Below are 21984 nucleotides of genomic sequence, written 5' to 3'. Positions count from 1 at the left end.
GTCAGCGGGGAGTGTGTGGAGATCAATCAATGGGAGTTTCACATCTCTGCCAAGTCACTGCCAATCGATCACAGAGAATCACGTAGCTCGTCACAAGCTTGACCCGCGACGTGCTTGTTGGTAAACAGCACACACCCACAAGAAAGGAGGTCATGTAATTCGCACGACATGCATAAAACTGAGATTTGTTTAATAAGCAACGGTTAAAGTCGATTTTAGGTAGCCACTCATTATCGGAGTTGACTACTTTAGCCTGGCAAACCGCAGGCAGCTGCTCAGTTCATTAATAATTCAGCAGCTTCATACCAGAAATACTATAAGAACAACGCTTTAAACGCAGCAAGCCCCTTGCGTTATACAGCTCTTCGGGTAGAAAAACTATGCGGTTGCTTAATAAAGCTTTCTCAATATCTTATATACACCTAAAGCCCCATAATAATGCGTATACGTATCAGTCACATAATAATCCTCCATCGTTGAATATAAATTATACACGAGGATATCCGGAATCCATGTTTATTGTCGTTGTATTTACAATATAAACATACAAAGCCCAATCAAGGTTCCGTTTAATCATATTTCAATTATTTGAATGACTATAAACTGCCATTATTTTTTGGATAATAAACCACACTTTCAACACAATACATTAGCCAAAAAAGCAAGGCATTGTGTGTAAAAATAAAAACATATTCCAAAATAGTGTATGTTAAAACCTGTACCAACATAAACCTTGCAGGACAAGGTTAAAGTACAAAAGCACATTCACATAAGCTGCAGTCAAGATGAGCACCTTCAACTGTATATGATATTCAAGTTTTTTGATTTGACAATAAATACCCCCCCCCCCCCCCCCAAATAAAATGTAATCATCCAGTTACATTTGATACTCCTTGAAAAAGAAAATCAATCATCAGAAATTATCTTTGTCTGTGGCGTGCTTTTTTGGGCGGGGGACGAAGGCTTTCATTATGGGGATATAAATTCCCACGTTTTAGCCCTCCTCTCTTCTTCCACCTCTCCGACTCTCTGCTCTTCCTGCTTTTGCCACCTGCGCCATCCTTCCTCTTCTTTGGAGGGGGTGTGTACTGCTTGTGAACTTCGAGGGCTGGAGGGCAAACTTCCTCAACATAGTACCTCCAGGATTTTTGTCGTCCTACTTGTCTGGTTTGAGCATCTTTCCTTAGCCTCTTCACCTCTCGTCTCTCTTTGCACCTCTTTGGCCACCTCTTTTTCTTGCATGTCTCCTGCTTCCTCCTGCTCCACCCCTGGACTGTCCGATTCTCCTCACCACTCTCGCTGGTTGCTTCAGGCAAGTGCTGCTGGTCTGAGAGTGGCAGGGATCCAGCACTTAAAAGCTCTGAATACACAGCATTGATGGAGAAAATGTCCTCAATAAATAGTGAGCCTGTATAGCTGAACAATAAGTTGAAAGCTGTTTTTCTTTACAGCTGCAATAATTAATACTTTTAAGTAAATAAATGTTCAATGTAAAGGCAAAGGGGCTGCTCAACAAGTCAAACCCAGAGTGAATTATCAAGCAACTCTACAGTTCTCTGCAGCTCACCTTTGTCTCTTTTCTGCTTCTTGGGGTGACATTGGAGGACATCCTCAATGGTGTCGTAGTGGCAAACGTATGGCAGTGAGTAAAAAGTCCCACTGATCATCCTCCTTTTAGTGCATTCCTAATACCGACAGAGTAGATCAAATTGAAAGTGAGTGATCAAGAAGAGAACTACAGCTAGAGTTAAGTCCAATCCGAAAGAAGATATAGGAAGAGGGCGAATATGTGTCGTACAGATGTATACAGAGGCGAAGAGGAAGGCAGTGAGATACCTGAGACAGTGTAGACAGGCAGAGAAAGAGAGGGGTAACAACATATTAGGTAAGGCAAAGTTCAAGTCAGCAAGGAAAGGAGAGATGGTAAAAGTAAAAAAAGGATTCTTTTCATTGGCCACTTACATAGCCATAATGTCCCCTCTCAGAGCAGTTGCAACAATGAGCGGGGCATTTCTTTTTTTTGAGGACGTGGGCTGTCCATGGCCTGACTGGAAGCTCTGACCGTATCTGGAAAAAAGTTCAAACAAAGATTTTAAAAGTGTCGAGTGTAAAAATAAAAAAAGGACATGAGTTAATTTATTTGAAGTATTATCAATACATAACCATGAATTTAGACTTACATGTTCACAAGGCTATTAAAAAGCTACATTAAGATGTTCTTCTTATCATCTGATTATTCGGTGGTGTTAATAAAGCCACAAAGGCCTTTTAGGATCTAGAAGTATTATGCATCCTGCTTAGTAGAGAAGGTGCACTAATAGAGTGCAGCAAAGTCTAAACGCCAACTCACTGTGAAGTGGTATTGTCTCCACGTATCAGGGCAGGTCTGTGGAAAACCCGGGAAACAAAGGAGTAGATTACTCTTTTGAGCAGAACTACAGTAAAGAGCATTGTGCAGATGAGAAACTGTCAAGGGAGAGTAACACTTCATAAAAAAAGACCACACATACCTGAAGCTACAGAATATGTCAATACACAAAAGACAAATCCTTTCAATGTTTCCTTCAACACAAAAACCCAACATAAACTCACATCAGAGAGGTGCCCCATCATCCCACAGCGGTGGCAGTGTTGGTTCCACACCCGGGGCCTTTCACAGGGCCTGAGGCCATGTGACGGCAGTGCACAGTTGGGGCAGGGGCGGCCCGGACAGTCTCTCTGGACGTGGCCCTGTATCCCACAAAGAACACAGGTGGGACTTTTCTGCTGACAGAAAAGAAATATTAGAACATTCATAATAACATTAATGTTTTGTCATCTATTTGTTTCCAATAGCACAGCAATATAATCAATGTTTAAACTGCTGAAAATATGATGGATGTTTTTAAAAACAGAGCATACACCAAACATTTGCATTTTGCAATTATTGAATAGCTTAAAGTATAGCTGTGTAGCTGCAGGAAATACAGCAACAGACATTGTATCAGCTGAACTACAACAACAGGTCAATGGGACACCGGGAAGCTTCGGGGAAGTAATTTTAGACAGAAATCTCACCAGCTGGGTAAGTATTTCAACATGAATCTGAGTTATTAATCTTACAATTAACTGTATTAAACTCCCGCTATTAATATTTATACTACAAGACCATGATATCTGCTTAATACCTACTTAATGACAGTGTGAACGTACATTATGTAAGAGTCAAAGAGAAGGGGTAAATGCGTGTGTTGCTTTACCTTATGGCTGTAGCAGCTTTTGGCTAGGTGTCCTGTCTTATTGCAAATGTTACAGATCCGAGAAAAATAGCGGCTGGGCAAAGACCGATCAGCACCACCCTAGATATTGTGAGGGACAAACACGTGATGGACATTATTTAAAAGGCGGTTTTGAAGTTCATAATACTCCTTACATGCTGCAAATCAAGATGATATCCACACAAAAGTGTCTTCCTTGTTTATATCCTTGTTCTGAAATTCATGTTTTTCATTTAAATGTTTTTCCCAATGTATTTTTATGCACTCATACATTTGAATTTCCTTCTACAATATCTGCTTTTGAATTATGAAAATATGACCCTTAACATAAACATAATATTAACAATAAAAATAGTATACATTTCCTTGAATAATTTAGCTCTGCTGTAGTATTTCTGAAAATTAATAGAAAATGAATGGCACGCTACCTTGTCTTTCTCGGATACAGCCCAGGTATCTTTCACTGATTTCACAGTCTGATCTATTATGGACACAATAAACAAGGAAAAAATGAGGTTTTGTAGAGGTAAATGTATTCAACAAGATTGTAAATCTAGTGAAAATAATGTGTTAGTTGTTTTACTTCAGCCAGAAAACTAGGCCGCAATTTAAAGTTGTGTTCTCCCCATTAAAAAAACTATCACAAGTCAAATAAAACAAATCACACGATTTTTAGTAAAGAAAACGTAACGCCAAATTGCTCCTGCAGGCTATGCCACCTGGGTGTGAATGGGTGTGAATGTTAGTTAGAGTCCCAATGGGCAGGTGGCACCTTGCATGCCCTGTCATCAGTGTATGAATGGGTGTGATCGGATGAATGATGACATGTAGTGTTAAAGCACTTTGAGTGGTCAGAAGACTAGAACAGCGCTAAACAAGTACACGTCCAATTACCATTTACAAACCCTAACTATCAATTTCAGCCATAAACTTATAGCATATGTACTCCGCTCCGCATGGCTCGGGCGACTGTGGGTCAGTTGTTAGCAGGTCCGTCTTTCAATCAGGGGGTTGGCGGTTCAATCCCCACCCTGGTCGATGTGACCTTAACCCTTGTGTTGCCTTCGGGTCAATTTGACCCGATTCAATGTTTAACCCTCCTGTTACCTTTATATTTACTAACATATTTTACCCTTGAGGTCAATATGACCCCAGCTATTAAAATCTCCAGAAAATTATTAGAATTAATATTGTTTTCCAAGTTTAAGTGTGAGGTACTTTATGTTTGTTTGTTGACTCCCGAAAGAACACCGACATTAAACATCGAATCGGGTCAAATTGACCCGAAGGCGACAGGAGGGTTAAATATTGAATCGGGTCAAATTGACCCGAAGGCGACACAAGGGTTAAGCGAGACACGCAATCCAGAATTACTCCCTGTTTCTGTGTCTATGCTGTATTTTAATTGCTTTATGAGAGTCTTGTATTGTAATTTTTCTTATCATCACGCATAAACCATTCAGTTTATGTAGGTGGAAACTCTTAGACACATCTCTCGTACTTCATTCTGTTTTCATTGTTTTTCCTTCAGAATAATTGCTAAAATAACTTTTTTCTAGCACTAGCAGCCAGGCTTTGAAACAAGATATCAAATAGCAACAGAATGTTAACCCAGAGTGAGATCAAGTACAGACTAACCTTCATCTCCAGAGTCATCCTCCCAGCCGCCCCTGTAGCTCAGGTTGAGCTGGATGCTCGAGTCTCCCACCTGCTCCTCTCCTCCAAGGAGCATCCACTCCTCAATGGGCTGGTCACTGTCCTCCTCCTCTAAGCTGGAAGGAGGACTCGGGCTGCTGAGGTGCGGCGGCCGTCCAGAGGTGATGTTGAACGCCAGGAGGAGCGGAGGAGAGGGAGGAGAGCCTTCCCTGCTGAGCCGTGCCGCCCGTTTACAGCTGCTGGGAAGTTTCTGGTGACTGAACATAATATCTTCTTCTCCTTCTGAACTATTGAGGTCCTCCACAAAGAAGACGTGGTTCTTGCTACCTTGCTCAACATCTTCATTTTCCATGGTATAATCCTGAGTACAACCTCAGAATAGCATCGGAACAGCACCACCCAGCGGCGGCTCACTGCATTGCTGCCAGCCGGCGATGGCTAATTCAAGTTACTACAACGTTTAAGTTGTTCGCACCGTCTAATAAAATAGTCTTGTTGTTTTTCTTTTTCATACATGTAACTTATGAGGTGTATATTCAGATCGTTAAAATATACTGACACGTGGGCTAACATAGGGCCAACCGACGGTGCTATGCTAACGTTAACTAACGTAGCTAATAAGAGAACACAGCCACGTGAAATGAAGTCTATAATGGCACTTTAAAGTGCTTACCGTTTTGTGTTCTTTATAATCTGTTGGGAATGAACAATACCATTAATCCTTCCATACCATACAACTGAAAGCGCTGTGACTTCCACTCTTGTGTGTATGTTTGAAGCGGAGGCTTGAAGAACTATACCGGCGTTTCCGGGAGTTAAAATGTTGGACAACCAAAACTGTCCCCAGCGTTTTGAAGAGATGAAGTTAGACAACAAGTTAAATCCCGAAAACCCTGGAGTTGATTGAGTAAAGAATGGGACTCAATGTTAGAAGGCATAACTCAAAAGAATGACCCCCTGAATGTTTTTGGTGTGAAATACGTTCAGACCACAATTATTTTGCAACTACCATTGGTATTGGGTCATTTCGCACTTTATGGATTTTGACGGCTTTAACTTCGGTGTTATATTTTACCAATTAAAAATGTAGCCTCCACAAGGTGTGTATTTTCTGGGCGGATTATAACATTTTCAGAGCATCATGTTAGAAACATGTTTGCTGAACTATTCACTGAATGAACAAATCTAATTAGGCTATACTTATTTAGACTCGAGGGCCGCGTATGACTTCCATGCCTACAGCTCTTATTAGCGCCATAAAGATAGAGATCCGTGGTCCATCCGTGCATTTGCGCCCAATCAAAGACTCCCACACCTACGCGTCAGTCACGGCTGTGTCAGCAAGCTCCTTGCCAGGTAAAATTACTTTTACTTTAAGTTTATTTAGCCTCTTTATAAATATTCTACTTATTGGTTCATAGTTGACAAGTGCTACAATGTGCACGACCATAACTAAAGTTAATAAGTAATTTGGAAATGTATCTAAATATATTTCATGTCTAAATTCATAATATTTGAAGCCTTTTGTTGGACAAAACATGCTAGTGTGGTCATCCATGAATGCATTATTCAGAAATTAATATATTTGTGATATATTAATCGTAAAACCATGTGGTTTCCTGTTGTGTGAAGCTCTGTGGTGTTTCTCACTTTATTCCATATTAAATATAGACACATGAATCACATCAGCATCTATATTGATCAAACTTTCTCCTCAGGTAATACGCTAACACTGCTGACATATTGTGGATGCAGGTACAACGACACAGGAATCATCAGACTGGGGGTGATCGGAAGCTCTAAACCCAAAGTGGTCACACCCAGTGTTGTTCAGATGGTCCTGCATCTGAAACACATTCATCTCAAATGTTGTCTTTACAGGATCAACAGAAAAATACTGTCTGAGTCTTGTGAAGTTGGTTTGTTTTTTCCATCCCTTCCACTCTTTCTTGACCCATGTGTATGTTTCTTATGTTTCCTGACACTGACCTCTGACCCTGCAGTGTCATTGGCATCATCTGTTTTCATGGGAACAGCACCTATTCCTCTGAGTCCACCTATTCCATCATTGGAATTCTGGGAATCAGGAAATGCAGCAAACACAAGGAAGGTAACATATTATTATTATTAATAATGTATTTGTGTGTGTTTGAAAGTGAATGTTTATGTGTATATTTGTTTGTTTTTTAATTTTTCTAGTAGATACAAGTTGGACGATAGTCTCACTGCAACTTAACCACTTCTCTTTGTTTCAAAATTGGAAATCCTGACAAATCCAATGTAAAAATAAAATTATATATATACATACACTTAGTTTTAAACGATATTTCCTATCGGCAATTTGATCAGCCTGCATTTTTCCTGCTGTCAGTAGTTCCCCATTTTTGTAATTAAAAAAAGAAAAGAAAAAAAGACCATTCTCCACCCTGTGACTTTTATTCCTGACAAAATGTTTGTCTCCAAACTAGATTACACATGTTGTGTAGACGGATTTATTTGTAGAGCAGATACAACAGACCACACAACAGATCACACAGCAGACCGATGAGTAAAGCCAGCGGTCCTGTGTCCTCAACACTCTGACTGAGACAACCTCCGCAGCAGGAGATCCACCTCACTGCCCCTTCTCTCCTCTCTGCTTGGCCCTTCCTCCCCATCACCTCAGCCTCTCATTACAGGCCTTCCACCTACACTCCTCCATCCCTGCAGCCATTATAATAGAAGATTGTAGATTAGTATGCATCCTTACATCTAGGAACACGCTTGTGTTAATTGACTAATTAGAACAAGTCACAATTGCAGGAGAGGGATGGAGGTAGGGAGAGAAATGAAAGTGATCCTGGGCAGAAGCTGTTTTGTTTTCCAGGAGTGGATCTCTCCTGCTGCGTCTACAACAACCAACCATGTTCCTGTCATGAAGCCTGGGGATGGTCCAACCCCCGCCTGACCTATATTTCCAGCGTGACGTTTTACACTGGTCTGCCAGCTAATCATAATCCAGACTTCTTAAATCAGTCTGCATCAAAACGTTATCACTTATGCGTGATATGAGTTGAACCTTCATGTGTTTGTCTCATCTGTTCCCTTGTTTAGGACGCGCATATAAACGGGGCTGCAAAACACCTCCTGATTATTTAAAACTTGCAACATCAATTCAGAAACACAAATCACAATTAAAAACATGTTGAAATATAACTGATATGATCAACTTCAGCTGTTGTGTTTTATTTACATGATTTGAAGTCAGAGTATAATACGCATGCTGTCGTTTCAGCCTTAACAGAGCTTCATCAGTCCCACATATTAACCCTCATCCCTGCCACCCATGTGGCCATTTTCTCCTCAGCCAGTGGTTGAGGGGGAGCATCATTAGGGGCCCCGTGATGAAGAACAAAGACAGTGTTCTCTCCTTTGTGTGCATCTCCCTGGCCTCCCCTCCAGCTTGAGGGATTAAAGGAGATGGGAAATGCCCGAGGGACCCGTGGGGTCAAAGAACACCGCAGAGAAAGAAATCTGTGGCCAGCAATAGGAATCAGCCTATAGGAGGCATGCAGAGAGTTGACATGCAGTGCAATGTGTTTTGTGTACATCTACATATTTCAATAGGAGGGTTTTGTTACAGATGTTCAAACTTCTGCAGTTTGCAAAAATATATGTGCATATAGGTTTGCAATTTAAAGGAATAAGCTAAACATGACTCCATACCGCCAAGTCAAACCACCTCTGAAGCCCCAAATAATTGGGTTGTACTCTTTACAGTCTGTACAACATACAACATCTTGAATCGAACAGAGCCGTCATTTCAGCAACAAAACTAGGCGAAGCTTTTATCAGCAGGGGGCAGCAGTTGGTAAAAGCAACAATATCAACAAGTTTGCACAGCGCTGACACATTTAAGCTGCAGCTTGTTAAGACCAGATGAGAAACTAGTTCTTACAAACAATCAAACTGAACTGAATGTTCACCCTCCGGCAGCCTCCCAGTAATGAGCTGTTTTCAGCCATTACTTGTGCAGCCAGTTCTCCAGCAAGCCACCGTTGCTAGGACAACAGTCACTGACACAAGTGCACAGGCAGCCCAGAGCGGGTATTTTTGGTCGAGACAATAAAACCAAGAGGGACCTGACCAAAAACCTCAGGCTGTGATATAACATGAGTCATGCCTGGGAATGCCCTACTCTGTGTATATAGACAGTCAAGAGCAGCTGGCGTGTTTTTAATTAGCCGGTGTGTATTTATTTTACCTGGTGTCATGGAAATTTAATTGCTATAGCACTCTGAGGATAAATAAATCACATGATTAACTTCAGTGACACTCATACAAGAAGACTGGTCAACAGGTCACAACTGCTTTTCTCCTCTATATCTGTCATCATAATGTGTATGTCCTATACTGTAGCTTGTGATAGCTACAGTATATACAGCGCATGCATTTGTCTAAAATATGAATGATACCAACACTCTCCCTGACCCTGATTTCAGATACTGTAACTAAGGTTGACATAGTCTCCCCCCCACACACACACAGGAGAAATTATCAAAAACATAATAACCATAAGCTCATCAAGTTATGACTTCGAGGATTCTCCAGTACAGAGTGAATTACAGTCAAAGAGTACTGCAAAAGCATAATACAATATTAATTTTACATTATAAAAAGAGTTTCTACAAATTAATAAATGATGAACCTTTGTTGGCTGACAATATGGACAATGAAGGCGTCAATACAAAGGGTGAGGAATGCAGACAGACCAGCTTTCAGAGTGGGTGGATGAAGGTGTTTTCGGTTTCGTAAATGCTGCGCCTGAACTCAAAGTTGATTGTGTAAAAACAGAGTTGATGTATTTGATTTCTCAGAGGGAGTCAACATCTTTTTACTGAGTAAATGTTTATTGTGCTGACGAGTCATTCCTCCACAAAGGTGCTCATGAAGAGGACACGCTTACATTATGTTTCCACTCACAACATCTGAAAGTTAGATGCAAAATCTTGCCATCAACAGTTATCTTAGAATAGTAAATGGCAGGTTAACAGGTTGATTAAGTTGGTTAACATCAGTTGAACATTAAACACTTTTGACACCGATGAAATAAAGTTGGAAATATTCATATATAAATACCTTATGACGTATTGAAATTAAATTAGTGAAAAAAATATGTCAATAGCATGATGTGGAACACTGAGTTTGCACCAATTAGAGTCACAGCTCTGCTTCCGGCAGGTTTCACTCAAACACACACACAGTGTAGCTCAGGCAGTCCTCCTGTCACTACTGGATGGTCCACAACAGAAGCAATGTGCAGCCGCTGTCTCAGCGACCTGAGGAGCTCCGATGACGGTCCGTCATCCAGCAGCTGCAGGGCGCTGAACGATGTCTGTCTGGCTCATGTCACGGTCATTTGCAGGACGTCTGAGCAGCAGCAGCAGAATGACGCTTTAGTCTCACAGGTAAGATGACGTATAAAAAGGTTTTCTACTGCTGCTGCTATTATATCTATGTATCCAGTAACTATTGCCAACGCGGTTGCAACTAATACACTATGCAGCCCAACTGAGGGAACAGGCCCTTTTAGGAATATTGATAATGATAATAATAATAATAATGATAATTATTATTATTATTATAATAATCATAATAATCATAAATCATAATAATAATAAGACTTTTTAAAGTAAAAACTAAAAATACAATATCTCAGAAAGTCTTATAATGTTTTGGTTGGTTTCTAAAAGTTATATTGGGTTGTAGAATCAGTAGTTAGTTTAGCATCAATAGCAGTATGTGTATGTACCTGCTGTGCTTCATTTTTTCCACATTTTGTTATGTTACAGCCTTATTCCAAAATGGATTAAATTCATTATTTTCCTCAACATTCTACACACAAAAACCCATAATAACAAAGTGAAAACTGTTTTTGCACATTTTTGCACATTTATTAAAAATAAAGAAGGAAAACATAACATGTACATAAGTATTCACAGCCTTTGCTCAATACTTTGTTGAAGCACCTTTGGCAGCAATTACAGCCTCAAGTCTTCTTGGGTATGATTCCACAAGCGTGGCACACCTATTTCTGGGCAGTTTCTCCCATTCTTCTTTGCAGAACCTCTCAAGTTCCATCAGGTTGGATGGGGAGCGTCGGTGCACAGCCATTTTCAGATCTCTCCAGAGATGTTCAATCGGGTTCAAGTCAGGGCTCTGGCTGGGCCACTCCAGGACATTCACAGAGTCGTCCCGAAGCCACTCCTTTGTTATCTCGGCTGTGTGCTTCGGGTCGTTGTCCTGTTGGAAGATGAACCGTCGCCCCAGTCTGAGGTCCAGAGCGCTTTGGAACATGTTTTCATCCAGGATGTCTCTGTACATTGCTGCATTCATCTTTCCCTCAATCCTGACTAGTCTCCCAGTTCCTCCCGCTGAAAAACATCCCCACAGCATGATGCTGCCACCACCATGCTTCACTGTAGGGATGGTATTGGCCAGGTGATGAGCAGTGCCTGGTTTCCTCCAGACATGACGCTTGGCATTCAGGCCAAAGAGTTCAATCTTTGTTTCATCAGACCAGAGAATTTGGTTTCTCATGGTCTGAGAGTCCTTCAGGTGCTTTTTGGCTGTGAATACTTATGTACATGTTATGTTTTCGTTCTTTATTTTTAACAGATTTGCAAAAATTTGCAAAAAATAGTTTTCACTTTGTCATTATGGGTTGTTGTGTGTAGAATGTTGAGGAAAATTATGAATTAAATCCATTTTGGAATAAGGCTGTAACATAACAAAATGTGGAAAAGGTGAAGCGCTGTGAATACTTTCCGGATGCACTGTACATGTTAGAGACAGGATGTTAAGATAAAATAAACACTTAATTTTATTTCACCTCTGCAAACAAAGGCTCTATGTATGTTGTGAAAATGTATACTAATAGTATTCTTTTTTTGGTCATAATTAGGACGTCATCTGTTTTACAACATTATTTTTTCTTACACTTGGTTGTTGAAATATCTTTTTATTTTGGTATGAATACAATATAGGTTGAAGCACAGAGAAGGAACAGGCGAAGAGAGAAATGGCTGTGGATGACCTCTGTGATATTCTTCCTCCTGGCCTTCACTTTTATCAGTAAGTGACAACTTGTTTAACATGAATAAAAGTGACAACTTGTTTACCATGAATAAAAGAGGTTCACACTTTCTTAAACATTGAATCGGGTCAAATTGACCCAAAGGCATCAGGAGGGTTAATGTGCAACCACTAATAGAAGAGCTCAACATCTATCTACCTCTGTGACATTGGTGTTTTCTCTCAATCCCAGTGACACACATGTTTTCTCCCTTTATTTCTAAAGTGGGAACAGTTGGCAAAGAAGAAAATGATGCACAAGACGACATAAGACCACATGCACTCAAACATTCATATACAGCAACATGACTAAAAGAGTTTCTCTTTCTTGTCGTTCACTCGTCCAAAGCCTTGTGGTTATTGGGATGTCTGCTGTTCTGGGCCGTGTGGTTGCTCCTGCATCTCCTCCAGATGTTCCTCTGGCTGATCAAACTCTTGTTGTGGTTCATCTCAGTGTCTGCGTCCCCTCTGTGTTGCTGTGCATCGTTTCTTCTGACCTGCTTTATGCTGCTGCTACATTATACATGTAATGCTGTGTTTTTCTCAACCACCAATCCTGTGTATGTTTGTGGCATGTTTATCTGGGTTTGCGTTTCACTGCTTCTTTACACCAGGTGAAAGTCAAAGATACTGTATGATTTCACATGTGAAATGGATATTTTATGTTTATGAATATATATCTAAATGTATTTTTTTACTCGTAAAGAACATTTTGTGGTGGCTAAATTTCTTCCTTTTTGATAGATGCGGAATAATCTCTGAACCTGATGCATGAAAACCTGAATCTATCTCCTATCTGACTGCTTGTGAGATGCCACAGGATGCTCACACATGGGACCTCAGTAATCAAGCACCCACAGGACACAGAGACTTTGGATCAGAGTTCAATTCACGCGGATTTATTTGTAATCAACAGTTTCACAAATAACTCTGAGTTGGTATTAAAGACAACAGCCTCCCTCCACATCTGTCTTTCACAACCCCCGAACATTGACATATTAAGTATAACGTCACACTCCATGCATGTGCCGCCTCCGTCCACTCCCCCATTACATATTTCTCGTCACACCATTTCAAGCCGGATACTTTAATGAATGTGGCGGTTCTTGCTGACGTCTCCCTCTGGTCACTCTCTTATCGTAACTTTGTCTGAGCATCCCGGCCCTTGCTCTACCGTCTCCTTTCTACCGGTTAATACTGGAACAGCACAAGGTCACTGTGTCCATCTGCGTCTGGCATTCTTGTACCTCATGTCAGGGAGAGAGATGTGTGTGCGCTCTAAATCATCTTTGCTGTTGTAATTTAAGCCTAATATAAAACTATGCAAAATTATAACACACTTTACTCCGTATGTGGTGGCAGCACACAATACAAAACATTTTATCTTCCACAATTTCTTTGTTATAATCATGAATTTCCTCTGAAGTCCAACCCCGAGCTGGTCCAGTGTGTTTGTGAGTGAATGAAGGGGTATCTTTATTTTCATTTAGTGATATAAACTGAAGCCAATAAAAAGATTAAACTGTGAATGAATAATGACAAATTCTCACCGAAGAAAACTCCCAGAATGCATTGTCACCACGCCGATATTAAGCTCCCTCACAGCATGTGCTAAATGGTAATAATTAATCTGGTTTACACATTGAAACTGAGTTTCAACTCTTAATCTGTGTGCGTGTACATGGAGACATGCGTCGTTGCCTCAGAGTGGTGTAGCTGGGTTTCTTATTGGCGCCCAGGTTTAAAGTCCAAAAGTGAATTTGATTTGAGTACTCTGATAAAAAACTGCTTCCTTCCTCACAAGGCGCTGCAAATAAGCGAGCTGGAGGAGTTTAGCAGTGCAGGTTTATGGATCCATAATCATCTCAGATATAAAAAGGGAATCAAACCCTGCTCCGAGAGCTTCACAAGGAATCAACAAGGAAGAAAACCTTCTCAGGACCAAACTCCACGGTTTACTCAACACTAATGAAAACAGAAGTGAGCCAAAGCTGAAACAAGCCGAGCCAGTTGAAGCACTTTGATTTGGCAAGACGATGTCTTTGCCAGCCGGAGTTGTTCACAAGAGGAGGGCCACCATCACAAATCTGCCTCTCTACTACTCTGGACACCTGCTGAAGAAACTCCCCAAAGAGAAGGTGAGGATGTAGAAAGAGTCATGCAGACACGTGTGTATTACAGTTTTTCTCAGTCGCTAACAAGCGCTTACCCATACTTCAGATACTTTTTCTAAACTCTTAACACAGACTCACACCTACAAAGCACAATTGGCCAAATGGATAATTTTCTTGTCAAAAGCACATTTTGTTAAATATATACTAACTCTTCATTTCAAAATAGAACACATCTTTTTCTGCAGACACTAACTTTACCAAAACACTGGAAATCTGACTCGAAATGAAATTATTCTGTCAAAGAATAACTCTTGTTTTCACTTCACAAGCTCCTTCCAATCAATCAAACTACACCAGGTTTCAAAACACTGGCTATTGCTGACATTACAAAAACTGCATAGACTTTTATGTTTCAGTTTTACAGGTATTTGCATGCAAAACATGTAATCCACTGTTTTTACACTACATTTCTTGGTTGGGAACTGTATGTCCACATGTAATGTTCACATTCAAAAGCATTCCAGTCAAAAACTAATCCGTTTTTTTCTCTTTACTGTTTACTCCAGGAGGTACAGTATAAATACTGTTTACAGTATGATGGAACAGAAACAGTTTTACAGTACTGCTTACAGTGAACAAAATATCCAAGAAACATACAAGAGCATTCTGAACAAAAACACAACGGCAACAAGCCTAGATAAAGAGGGGGGGGAACTATTGTTCCTTAAAAAAAGTTCAATCCAAACTGTGTATTTTTTTTTAACAAATAAACTATGTTTTGGGGCAACGGCTGCAATAGATGATTGAACAACATTCGGTTAGTCAATGTAGGCGGTGTCTGTGTGATCAACATCTCAACCTGTCATAATCAAAACTTAAATTCTAATCCAAAACTTGCTAAAACATATTTCCCAAAAACATTCCAAACGTACCTACCATGGGGAATCAATTGTTTGTTTATTATCAGCTGAGATATATTGTTTTAGAACTAATATCATTGCAGAACAGGTTTTTAGACTGTATCTAAGGTTTGGAATATTGTGTTTGCCATTGTGCGATGTTGTGTGTTAACATTCGTAAATAATACAAAAACAATCCATTTTGTTGGGAGGTATAGCTTGTCTGTTAAGAAAATGTAAGCATTGTGAAAATGTGTTCACTGACTGCATATTGTTTGAAAACGACATGAAATGTGTGAATGGTACGGCCACAAAACACCGATGCTGTGCTAATTGTGTTTAGAGTTCTGAAAATGTGACCACTGATTGGACAAACGCTTGGTAGCGCCTGAAAAAAACTGTCAAGAAATAATAGGACTACATGGGTAATAAATGGTCATCTTTGCAAATTCAATATGAGGTTTTATGCCTGCCTTAAACTCAGTTTAATTTGGGAATGTTGCGTCAAAAACCGACATCCAAAATGGCAATTTGTGATTTTTAGGATTTCAATAAGTACTACGGAGAGCTCCGGGGCACCACACTCTTTCTGTACCAAGATGACACACAAGATACGGTAAGCAAACGGTTTATTTTGCTCTTCTTTATTAAGCTGTACAAGTTACAATACAGACACTTAACAAATATATATACTTATATTTGTTTTTCTTATTCCATATTAATTATTATCCTTAATAATGCTTTTAATTTCATTGTGTTTATTGATATGAACCAGTCAAAATCCTTGTATATGCAAATATAATAATAATAATAATAATGCATTTCATTTTTATCGCACTCTTCCTTCAAAGAATCTCAGAGTGCCACACATATAGTAAAAACAAATAAAACCGATTAAAACATAGTTAAAGCAACCCATAAAAAGAAAAAAAATCAGAATGTAATAGCTGACAATAAATTAACTCAAGGTAAAAGAAATGCCTTCCTGAATAAAAAGGTTTTTAGGCCAGTTTTAAAAGAGTTCAGTGTCTGAGTTTCCCTCAGGTGGTCAGGGAGACTGTTCCACAAGCGTGGCGCTGCCGAGCAAAAGGCCCGGTCGCCCATGGTGCGGAGCTTGGTGTCGGGGACCCGAAGGAGCGAGCGGCCTGTGGATCTGAGGGTGCGGGTGGAGGTTAGGGGAGTGATAAGTTCTTGTAGGTAGGGGGGTGCATGTCCGTTGATGCATTTATATGTGAGTACTAGGACCTTGTAGTTAATCCGGAATGAAACAGGGAGCCAGTGCAGTGATTGGAGAATGGGTGATATGTGGTCATATTTCCGGACTCCCCTCAGGACCCTGGCAGCGCTGTTTTGGATATATTGTAGTTTGGTGATGTATACCTGGCAATTAACTGTTTCTGATTCTGATAAACAGCAGCATTGGGATTGCCAAAATAACAAATACATTGTAAATCACATTGTTAAGCCTTATAAACAACACTGTTGAAGGGCTATAAGAACGTAGGTGATAAAAATGGAGCAGAAACAGATATGGTTTTCTTATAACCACATTCTAAGTAACTCCTATTTTAAATAAATTAATACACGTTTTATTGATCAAGCATGTTTCCGAATAGAAAGCGATCATTCTTGTTCATTGACTTTGTCAGTACACAGAGAAGGTGGACCTGGAGCAGCTGAAGTCCATGGAGTTAAAGTTTCCGTCTCAAAAGAAGGCACCAACTATCTTCAACCTCTCCCTGCACAAAAAGGAGTTGCAGCTAAAGGTGAGATGTATCTGTCTTTTTCAAGATGGAGTCAGTCTAGGGTCCATACCACTCAAAGAAACTGACTAGAATGTGCATTTATATTATATGGATACAGATGGACAACTTGGACACAGGAAAAGAGTGGAGGGGCTACATCCTGACTGTGGTCAATGTAAGAAAACACACCACACACACTTAAAGATGAGCGAATGGGTTGATGTGGGAGTCTCCAACCGTCGGCACAGCTGCTGTTGATACAGAATATTGTTGAGTGCTCGCAGAAAAATGTAGCAAAAACAAAACCTAAATGACCAAGTTCAAACATAAAGTATTTAACTACACACAACTTTGTGATGCAACAGCACAACTTTTATAACTTTTGAAAATAATTATTTTCTGTGTACCGTACTGACTTTATACACAAAGCCAAGCTCAACAAACAGAAAGAGTTGATATATTTCAACGTTCATTATTATGCGAATGATACTAAATTATATCTATCGATCAAGCCAGAGGAGTCCAACCAGCTCAGTAAAATTCAAGCATGTCTTAAAGACTTAAAAACATGGATGACCTGCAACTTCTTGATGTTAAGCTCTGACAAAACCGAAGTAATTTTACTCGGCCCTGAGCACCTCAGAGATCAATTATCTGGTGATGTGGTTTCTGTAGACGGCATTGCCCTGGCATCCAACACCACTGTAAAGAATCTTGGCGTTATCTTTGATCGGGACTTGTCCTTTAACTCCCACATGAAGCAAATCTCAAGGACTGCATTCTTTCATCTACGTAATATTTCAAAATCAGACAAATCTCGTCTCAAAAAGATGCAGAAAGATTGCTTCACGCGTTCGTTACTTCTAGACTGGATTACTGCAACTCCTTATTATCAGGCTGCTCTAATAAATCTCTTAGGTCCCTCCAGTTGATCCAGAATGCTGCAGCTCGTATTCTCACTAAAACTAAGAAAAGAGATCACATCACTCCTGCACTAGCTGCTCTGCACTGGCTCCCCGTAAAATCAAGAATCACTTTTAAAATTCTTCTCTTAACCTACAAAGCCTTGATTATGAGACGTCATAGATCCTAACTGCCTGGTGGATATTCAAGGTCTGGATCGTGGAATATGACTACTACCAACTAAACACTCTGTCATATTCATGGATTGTGTTGTTACTGTGTTTATTTTGTCTGTAATGATTCCTTCTGTACACATTACATCTATTGCACCTGTTCATCCTGGAGAGGGATCCTCCTCTGTTGCTCTCTTGAAGGTTTCTTCCCTTTTTTTCCCCCTGAAGGGTTGTTTGGGAGTTTTTCCTGATCCGATGTGAGGTTCAGGGACAGGGATGTCTATGTGTACAGATTGTAAAGCACTCCGAGACAAATTTGTAATTTGTGAAAATGGGCTATGCAAATAAACTGAATTGAAATTGAAAATATTGGATTTCTCAAAAAGAGTCAAGAATGTACAACCATGTACCAGGATGAGTTTACTAACTTGTTACAACTCTTAAATTGAGGATTAGCAGATTAGATTAGTAATTACGAGTAAAACACGTTGACGAGCTCTGCTTCCCCGCAGAAAGAGATTCCCAGTAAGCTAAAGCTGCTGCCTGGCCAGATGTTGCTGCTGCAGGATGTTCTGGATCAGGAGAGGAGAAGAAACAACCAGAGGCAATGTCCAACCCTCCCGCCCCGACCCCGCTTCCTCCAGTCAGCCTCCGCCTCCCTTACAACGTCGGAAGACGAGCTCGACCAACGTGCCCCTGAGTTTCCAGCGTAAGTTAAACGTTTGTGTCCAGAAACAAACACATATGAGAGTCGACAGCTGCTACACACGACAGGAAATAAAACGTGGAAAGGGATTTCTTGTTGACTTCACGCAGGGTTAAACTCTTCTCGTCAACCTAAATTGATATACATGTTCCCGGCCTTTGCCCTCTGCAATCTGCAGCTTCATTATCTGCACTGGAAATAATGCTGAGTGTTTTTCTTTGGTTCCTGCAGGTGTTTCTTCAGCGTGAGTCGGCAGGAGGCTGAGCGAATGTTGGAGGCAAACCCCGAGTGCGGCAGCATTATCCTTCGCCCTTCCACTCTGGCCAACAACTACGCCCTCACCCTCAGACAACTGATGCCCAGGTCGCTCTGAAATGCACCACAATGCAGGGATATATATTTAGGTTACGCTTCTCACGATAAATATCAGGTTCTTTCCTCCGACAAATGCATGTACAAGAAGAGCAGCTTCCACGAGCAAATAATTAACTATTATATACAATTGTACGTTGTTTTGTGAGATTTAAAAAAAAAATGTTTAACCCAAATATAACAAGTGTTACAGTTTAACTCCTAGTGTTCAACACTGTCATATTAACACAGTCCCTCACTAGCATATGGATAATTTGCATACCAGTGTCATGTAATTCATGAGATGCTACGGCTGGCGGATGAACACATTTAAAAGGTGGATGTTTTTCGCTCATTCAAATTGGTTTACATTTCATATAAAAATGTAATATACAAATAATAATAATAATAAAAATAACAATTAATAAATAATGTTTCATAAGCAGCAAGCAAATAATCCTCCTCTTGTTGGTGTTTCAGTGGGCCAGTCATGAAGAACTACAGAGTGACCTCCACCACCGATGGGTTTGTCATTGAACTGGACACAGCAGTAAGCCCCTCAGCTCAATACAACTCCGTCTTCTTTCTCTTTGCTTGTCTTCATGCGTCTTCCTCCCTTCAGGTGACGGTCTCCTCCTTGATTGATGTACTTAACTATTTCCTTGAAAAGACAGAGTACCGTTATCATCCCTACAGGACACCCCAGCTATACAACACTTGCATCGGTGAGAAAAACACTGCTGTTACAGTCCCAGCAGCAAGCGCACAACTACTAACAATGTTTATCTGTGTGTGTGTGTGTAATAGACATGTCACCTGCTACAAAGCATGTCAATATGACTCCACCTACACCTAAATCTAAACCACTACCCAGGGCAAAAGTGGCACCCACAATGCATTCACAGGCCAAAGAAGAGCTTCTGCCGCCTCCAACCAAACCAGAAGAGAATGACTATATGGTTCCTGAGGACGAGTGTCCTGATGTTCACAACCTGAAGCTAGGTGAGAATGAGACAATATTAGTTTATCATTATTACTGTAGCAGCTATAAAAGTGTGCATACAAGTAAAGCAAGTAAAGTCAGTCTGAATGAATAAATATATATGTTTTTCTCCCAATTAGTTCCATTCGATGAAGAACTTCATGAAGTTTTAAGGTTACGGAGGGAAAACGTGTACACTGAAATTCTCTCACTGGAAGTCACCACAGAGGTGAATGAAACCACTGAACCGTCCCACTCAGGCAAAGCCCAGTGGACCACGGAGAGTGACAGTTAAATTCAAATGGAATTCAAAAGTTCTCAATCACTGAAAGCAGGGGCCTCAAACTCGAACGAGGAAGATGCAATCAGGTGCCGCTCAAACGGGTCAGCAGCGACCACTGCTGTTCTGTGGGATTGAATGAGCACAACCCCCCCCCCCCCCACCCCCATCATCTGTTCCATCATCTGATCATCTCTTGGTTTGCCATGTTAACATTTTCTCATTAGCACTGAGCACAAAGTACAGCTGAAGGCCATCTAATGTCATTAGTTTGACTGGTCAGTGAATAAATAATGAATGTATAAGACAAATAACACGTTTTCTAGAAAACTTAACAAAAAACGTTTTGAAAACTCTTTTTCTAGTACCCCTAGTAATCGACCTAATACTAGAATAATCCCCAAAAACCAACAACAAAATCTAGAAAAAGCCTTAAAAGACATCAATTGGGATGATCTTCATAAATGTGAAAATGCAGATATCTGCAGCGACTCTTTCCTCTCTCAAATCAAGGGGGTAATTTTCCCATTCTCCAGACAAGGAGGAATAAAACCACCCTTCCCTGGCTCAGCCCAGATTGTGTACACTTAATGAAGCGAAGGGATATGGCTCTCAAAAAATCCATAAAATCAGGGTTAAAGACAGAGAGAGATTTTCAGCTACCAGAAACAAAGTTACGCTGGAGCTGCGAAGGCCAAAGCAGATTTTTATAAAAATTATTGAAAATCTAGGGGAACAGTAAAACAATCTGGCAGAATATAAACAAGCTAACAGGGAAACAACATAAGCAGGATAATAAAGGCCTAGAACTAAGAGTTGACAATCAGCTGGTGCGGGACCCCGTTATTCTGGCACAGGAATTAAACTCTTTTTATTAAATCTATTGAAGATATATCTAAACAGTTCATTTCACCCGTGTGCTCTGATAGTCGAGCTGCAGACAACTCACTGATAAAATTTCGTATTCAAGAAATCACTGTGACAGAAGTCATTAATATTATTAATGCTTTGAACAACTCTAAAGCCAAGGATATCCATGGTCTCGACACACACTTTTTAATCACACAAGGAGGCGCTGGCACCCCCAATCATGCACCTAGTGAACCTATCTATTAGACACTCGATGGTTCCTGGAGCATGGAAGATGGCCTCAGTTATCCCTGTGTTCAAATCGGGGGATAGCTCCGATATGAGCAACTACAGACCAATTAGTATTTTGCCTAGCATCTCTAAAATTATAGAAAAATGGATCGCTAAACAAATAATAGAATTCCTTAATAATGGTCAAACCCCCCTGCACCCCATGCAGTTTGGTTTTCGACCGCATCATTCCACGGAATCTGCACTGGTTATGCTCATGGAGAAATTAAAAAGTTTATTAGATAAGAAGAGCTGCGTAGGTGCTGTATTTTTAGATTTAAAAAGAGCGTTCGATACAGTTAACCATGATGTGCTACTAGCCATCAAATGGTTTGGATCTTATTTATCCCATAGAGAACAATGTACTGTGGTTGATGGTGTCAGCTCCTCTTACCTGGGCTGTCAGTAGGGGTCCCCAAGGATCCATACTGGCGCCCATTTTATTCTCTTTATATTAATGACTTACCTGACTCTTGCTTCAATGTGGATGTTCAGCTGTATGCTGATGACACGGTCATTTTTGTGCCAAAAATAGTGAGGAGGCAGGCACAGTGCTCTCTACTGCTCTGAGTCATATTCAAGGCTGGCTCACCAGGTCCTGTCTTTCATTGAACACGAAAAACAGTGTGTATGTTCTTTCAATCCTCAACTGTTGCACATTCTAA

At 40.4% G+C, this 21984-nt stretch overlaps 2 protein-coding genes and 1 long non-coding RNA gene across 5 annotated transcripts; 2 read left to right on the top strand and 1 right to left on the bottom strand.

Annotated features, from left to right (window-relative positions):
• Nucleotides 1-500: 500 nt before the first annotated feature.
• LOC130209519 (zinc finger CCHC domain-containing protein 7-like) lies at nt 501-5686 on the bottom strand. Of its 2 annotated transcripts, none has more exons than XM_056439239.1 (8): nt 4896-5686; nt 3686-3738; nt 3240-3338; nt 2593-2763; nt 2351-2386; nt 1963-2067; nt 1568-1685; nt 501-1360 (listed from the first exon to the last, which is right to left on the bottom strand). In XM_056439239.1, the coding sequence occupies exons 1-8, from the start codon at nt 5263-5265 to the stop codon at nt 921-923; spliced, it is 1392 nt and encodes a 463-aa protein (XP_056295214.1). In that variant the 5' UTR covers nt 5266-5686; the 3' UTR covers nt 501-920. The 2 variants fall into 2 exon arrangements, with proteins under 2 accessions (XP_056295214.1, XP_056295215.1); XM_056439240.1 differs by having other exon boundaries at nt 501-1327.
• A 4588-nt stretch (nt 5687-10274) lies between these two features.
• LOC130209904 (uncharacterized) lies at nt 10275-12992 on the top strand. Of its 2 annotated transcripts, none has more exons than XR_008834737.1 (3): nt 10275-10360; nt 11939-12026; nt 12771-12992. It is a non-coding gene; the product is annotated as an uncharacterized LOC130209904 (long non-coding RNA). The 2 variants fall into 2 exon arrangements; XR_008834738.1 differs by lacking the exon at nt 12771-12992 and adding an exon at nt 12253-12295.
• Nucleotides 12993-14056: 1064 nt separating this feature from the next.
• Nucleotides 14057-20239, top strand: LOC130209841 (signal-transducing adaptor protein 1-like). The gene is made up of 10 exons (XM_056439728.1): nt 14057-14164; nt 15584-15655; nt 16689-16805; nt 16903-16959; nt 18373-18569; nt 18798-18929; nt 19398-19467; nt 19540-19642; nt 19725-19919; nt 20040-20239. Exons 1-10 carry the CDS (start codon nt 14063-14065, stop codon nt 20192-20194), a joined length of 1200 nt encoding a protein of 399 aa, XP_056295703.1. The 5' UTR covers nt 14057-14062; the 3' UTR covers nt 20195-20239.
• The last annotated feature ends 1745 nt before the right edge of the window (nt 20240-21984 follow it).

Source organism: Pseudoliparis swirei, chromosome 19, assembly GCF_029220125.1.
Source record: "Pseudoliparis swirei isolate HS2019 ecotype Mariana Trench chromosome 19, NWPU_hadal_v1, whole genome shotgun sequence".
Lineage (NCBI taxonomy): Eukaryota > Metazoa > Chordata > Actinopteri > Perciformes > Liparidae > Pseudoliparis > Pseudoliparis swirei.
This window is presented reverse-complemented; position numbering and strand designations above follow the sequence as displayed.

Excerpts from the sequence above, each read along its gene's own strand:
- LOC130209519 (XM_056439239.1), bottom strand. The coding sequence starts at position 5,265 with ATGGAAAATGAAGATGTTGAGCAAGGTAGCAAGAACCACGTCTTCTTT. Across the intron at positions 3,739-4,895 it reads GGATGACTCTGGAGATGAAG|ATCAGACTGTGAAATCAGTG; the intron begins GTTAGTCTGTAC and ends TGTCCATAATAG. Across the intron at positions 2,068-2,350 it reads GGAGACAATACCACTTCACA|ATACGGTCAGAGCTTCCAGT; the intron begins GTGAGTTGGCGT and ends ACTTTTTTCCAG.
- LOC130209841 (XM_056439728.1), top strand. The coding sequence starts at position 14,063 with ATGTCTTTGCCAGCCGGAGTTGTTCACAAGAGGAGGGCCACCATCACA. Across the intron at positions 14,165-15,583 it reads AGAAACTCCCCAAAGAGAAG|GATTTCAATAAGTACTACGG; the intron begins GTGAGGATGTAG and ends TGTGATTTTTAG. Across the intron at positions 15,656-16,688 it reads AAGATGACACACAAGATACG|TACACAGAGAAGGTGGACCT; the intron begins GTAAGCAAACGG and ends TGACTTTGTCAG.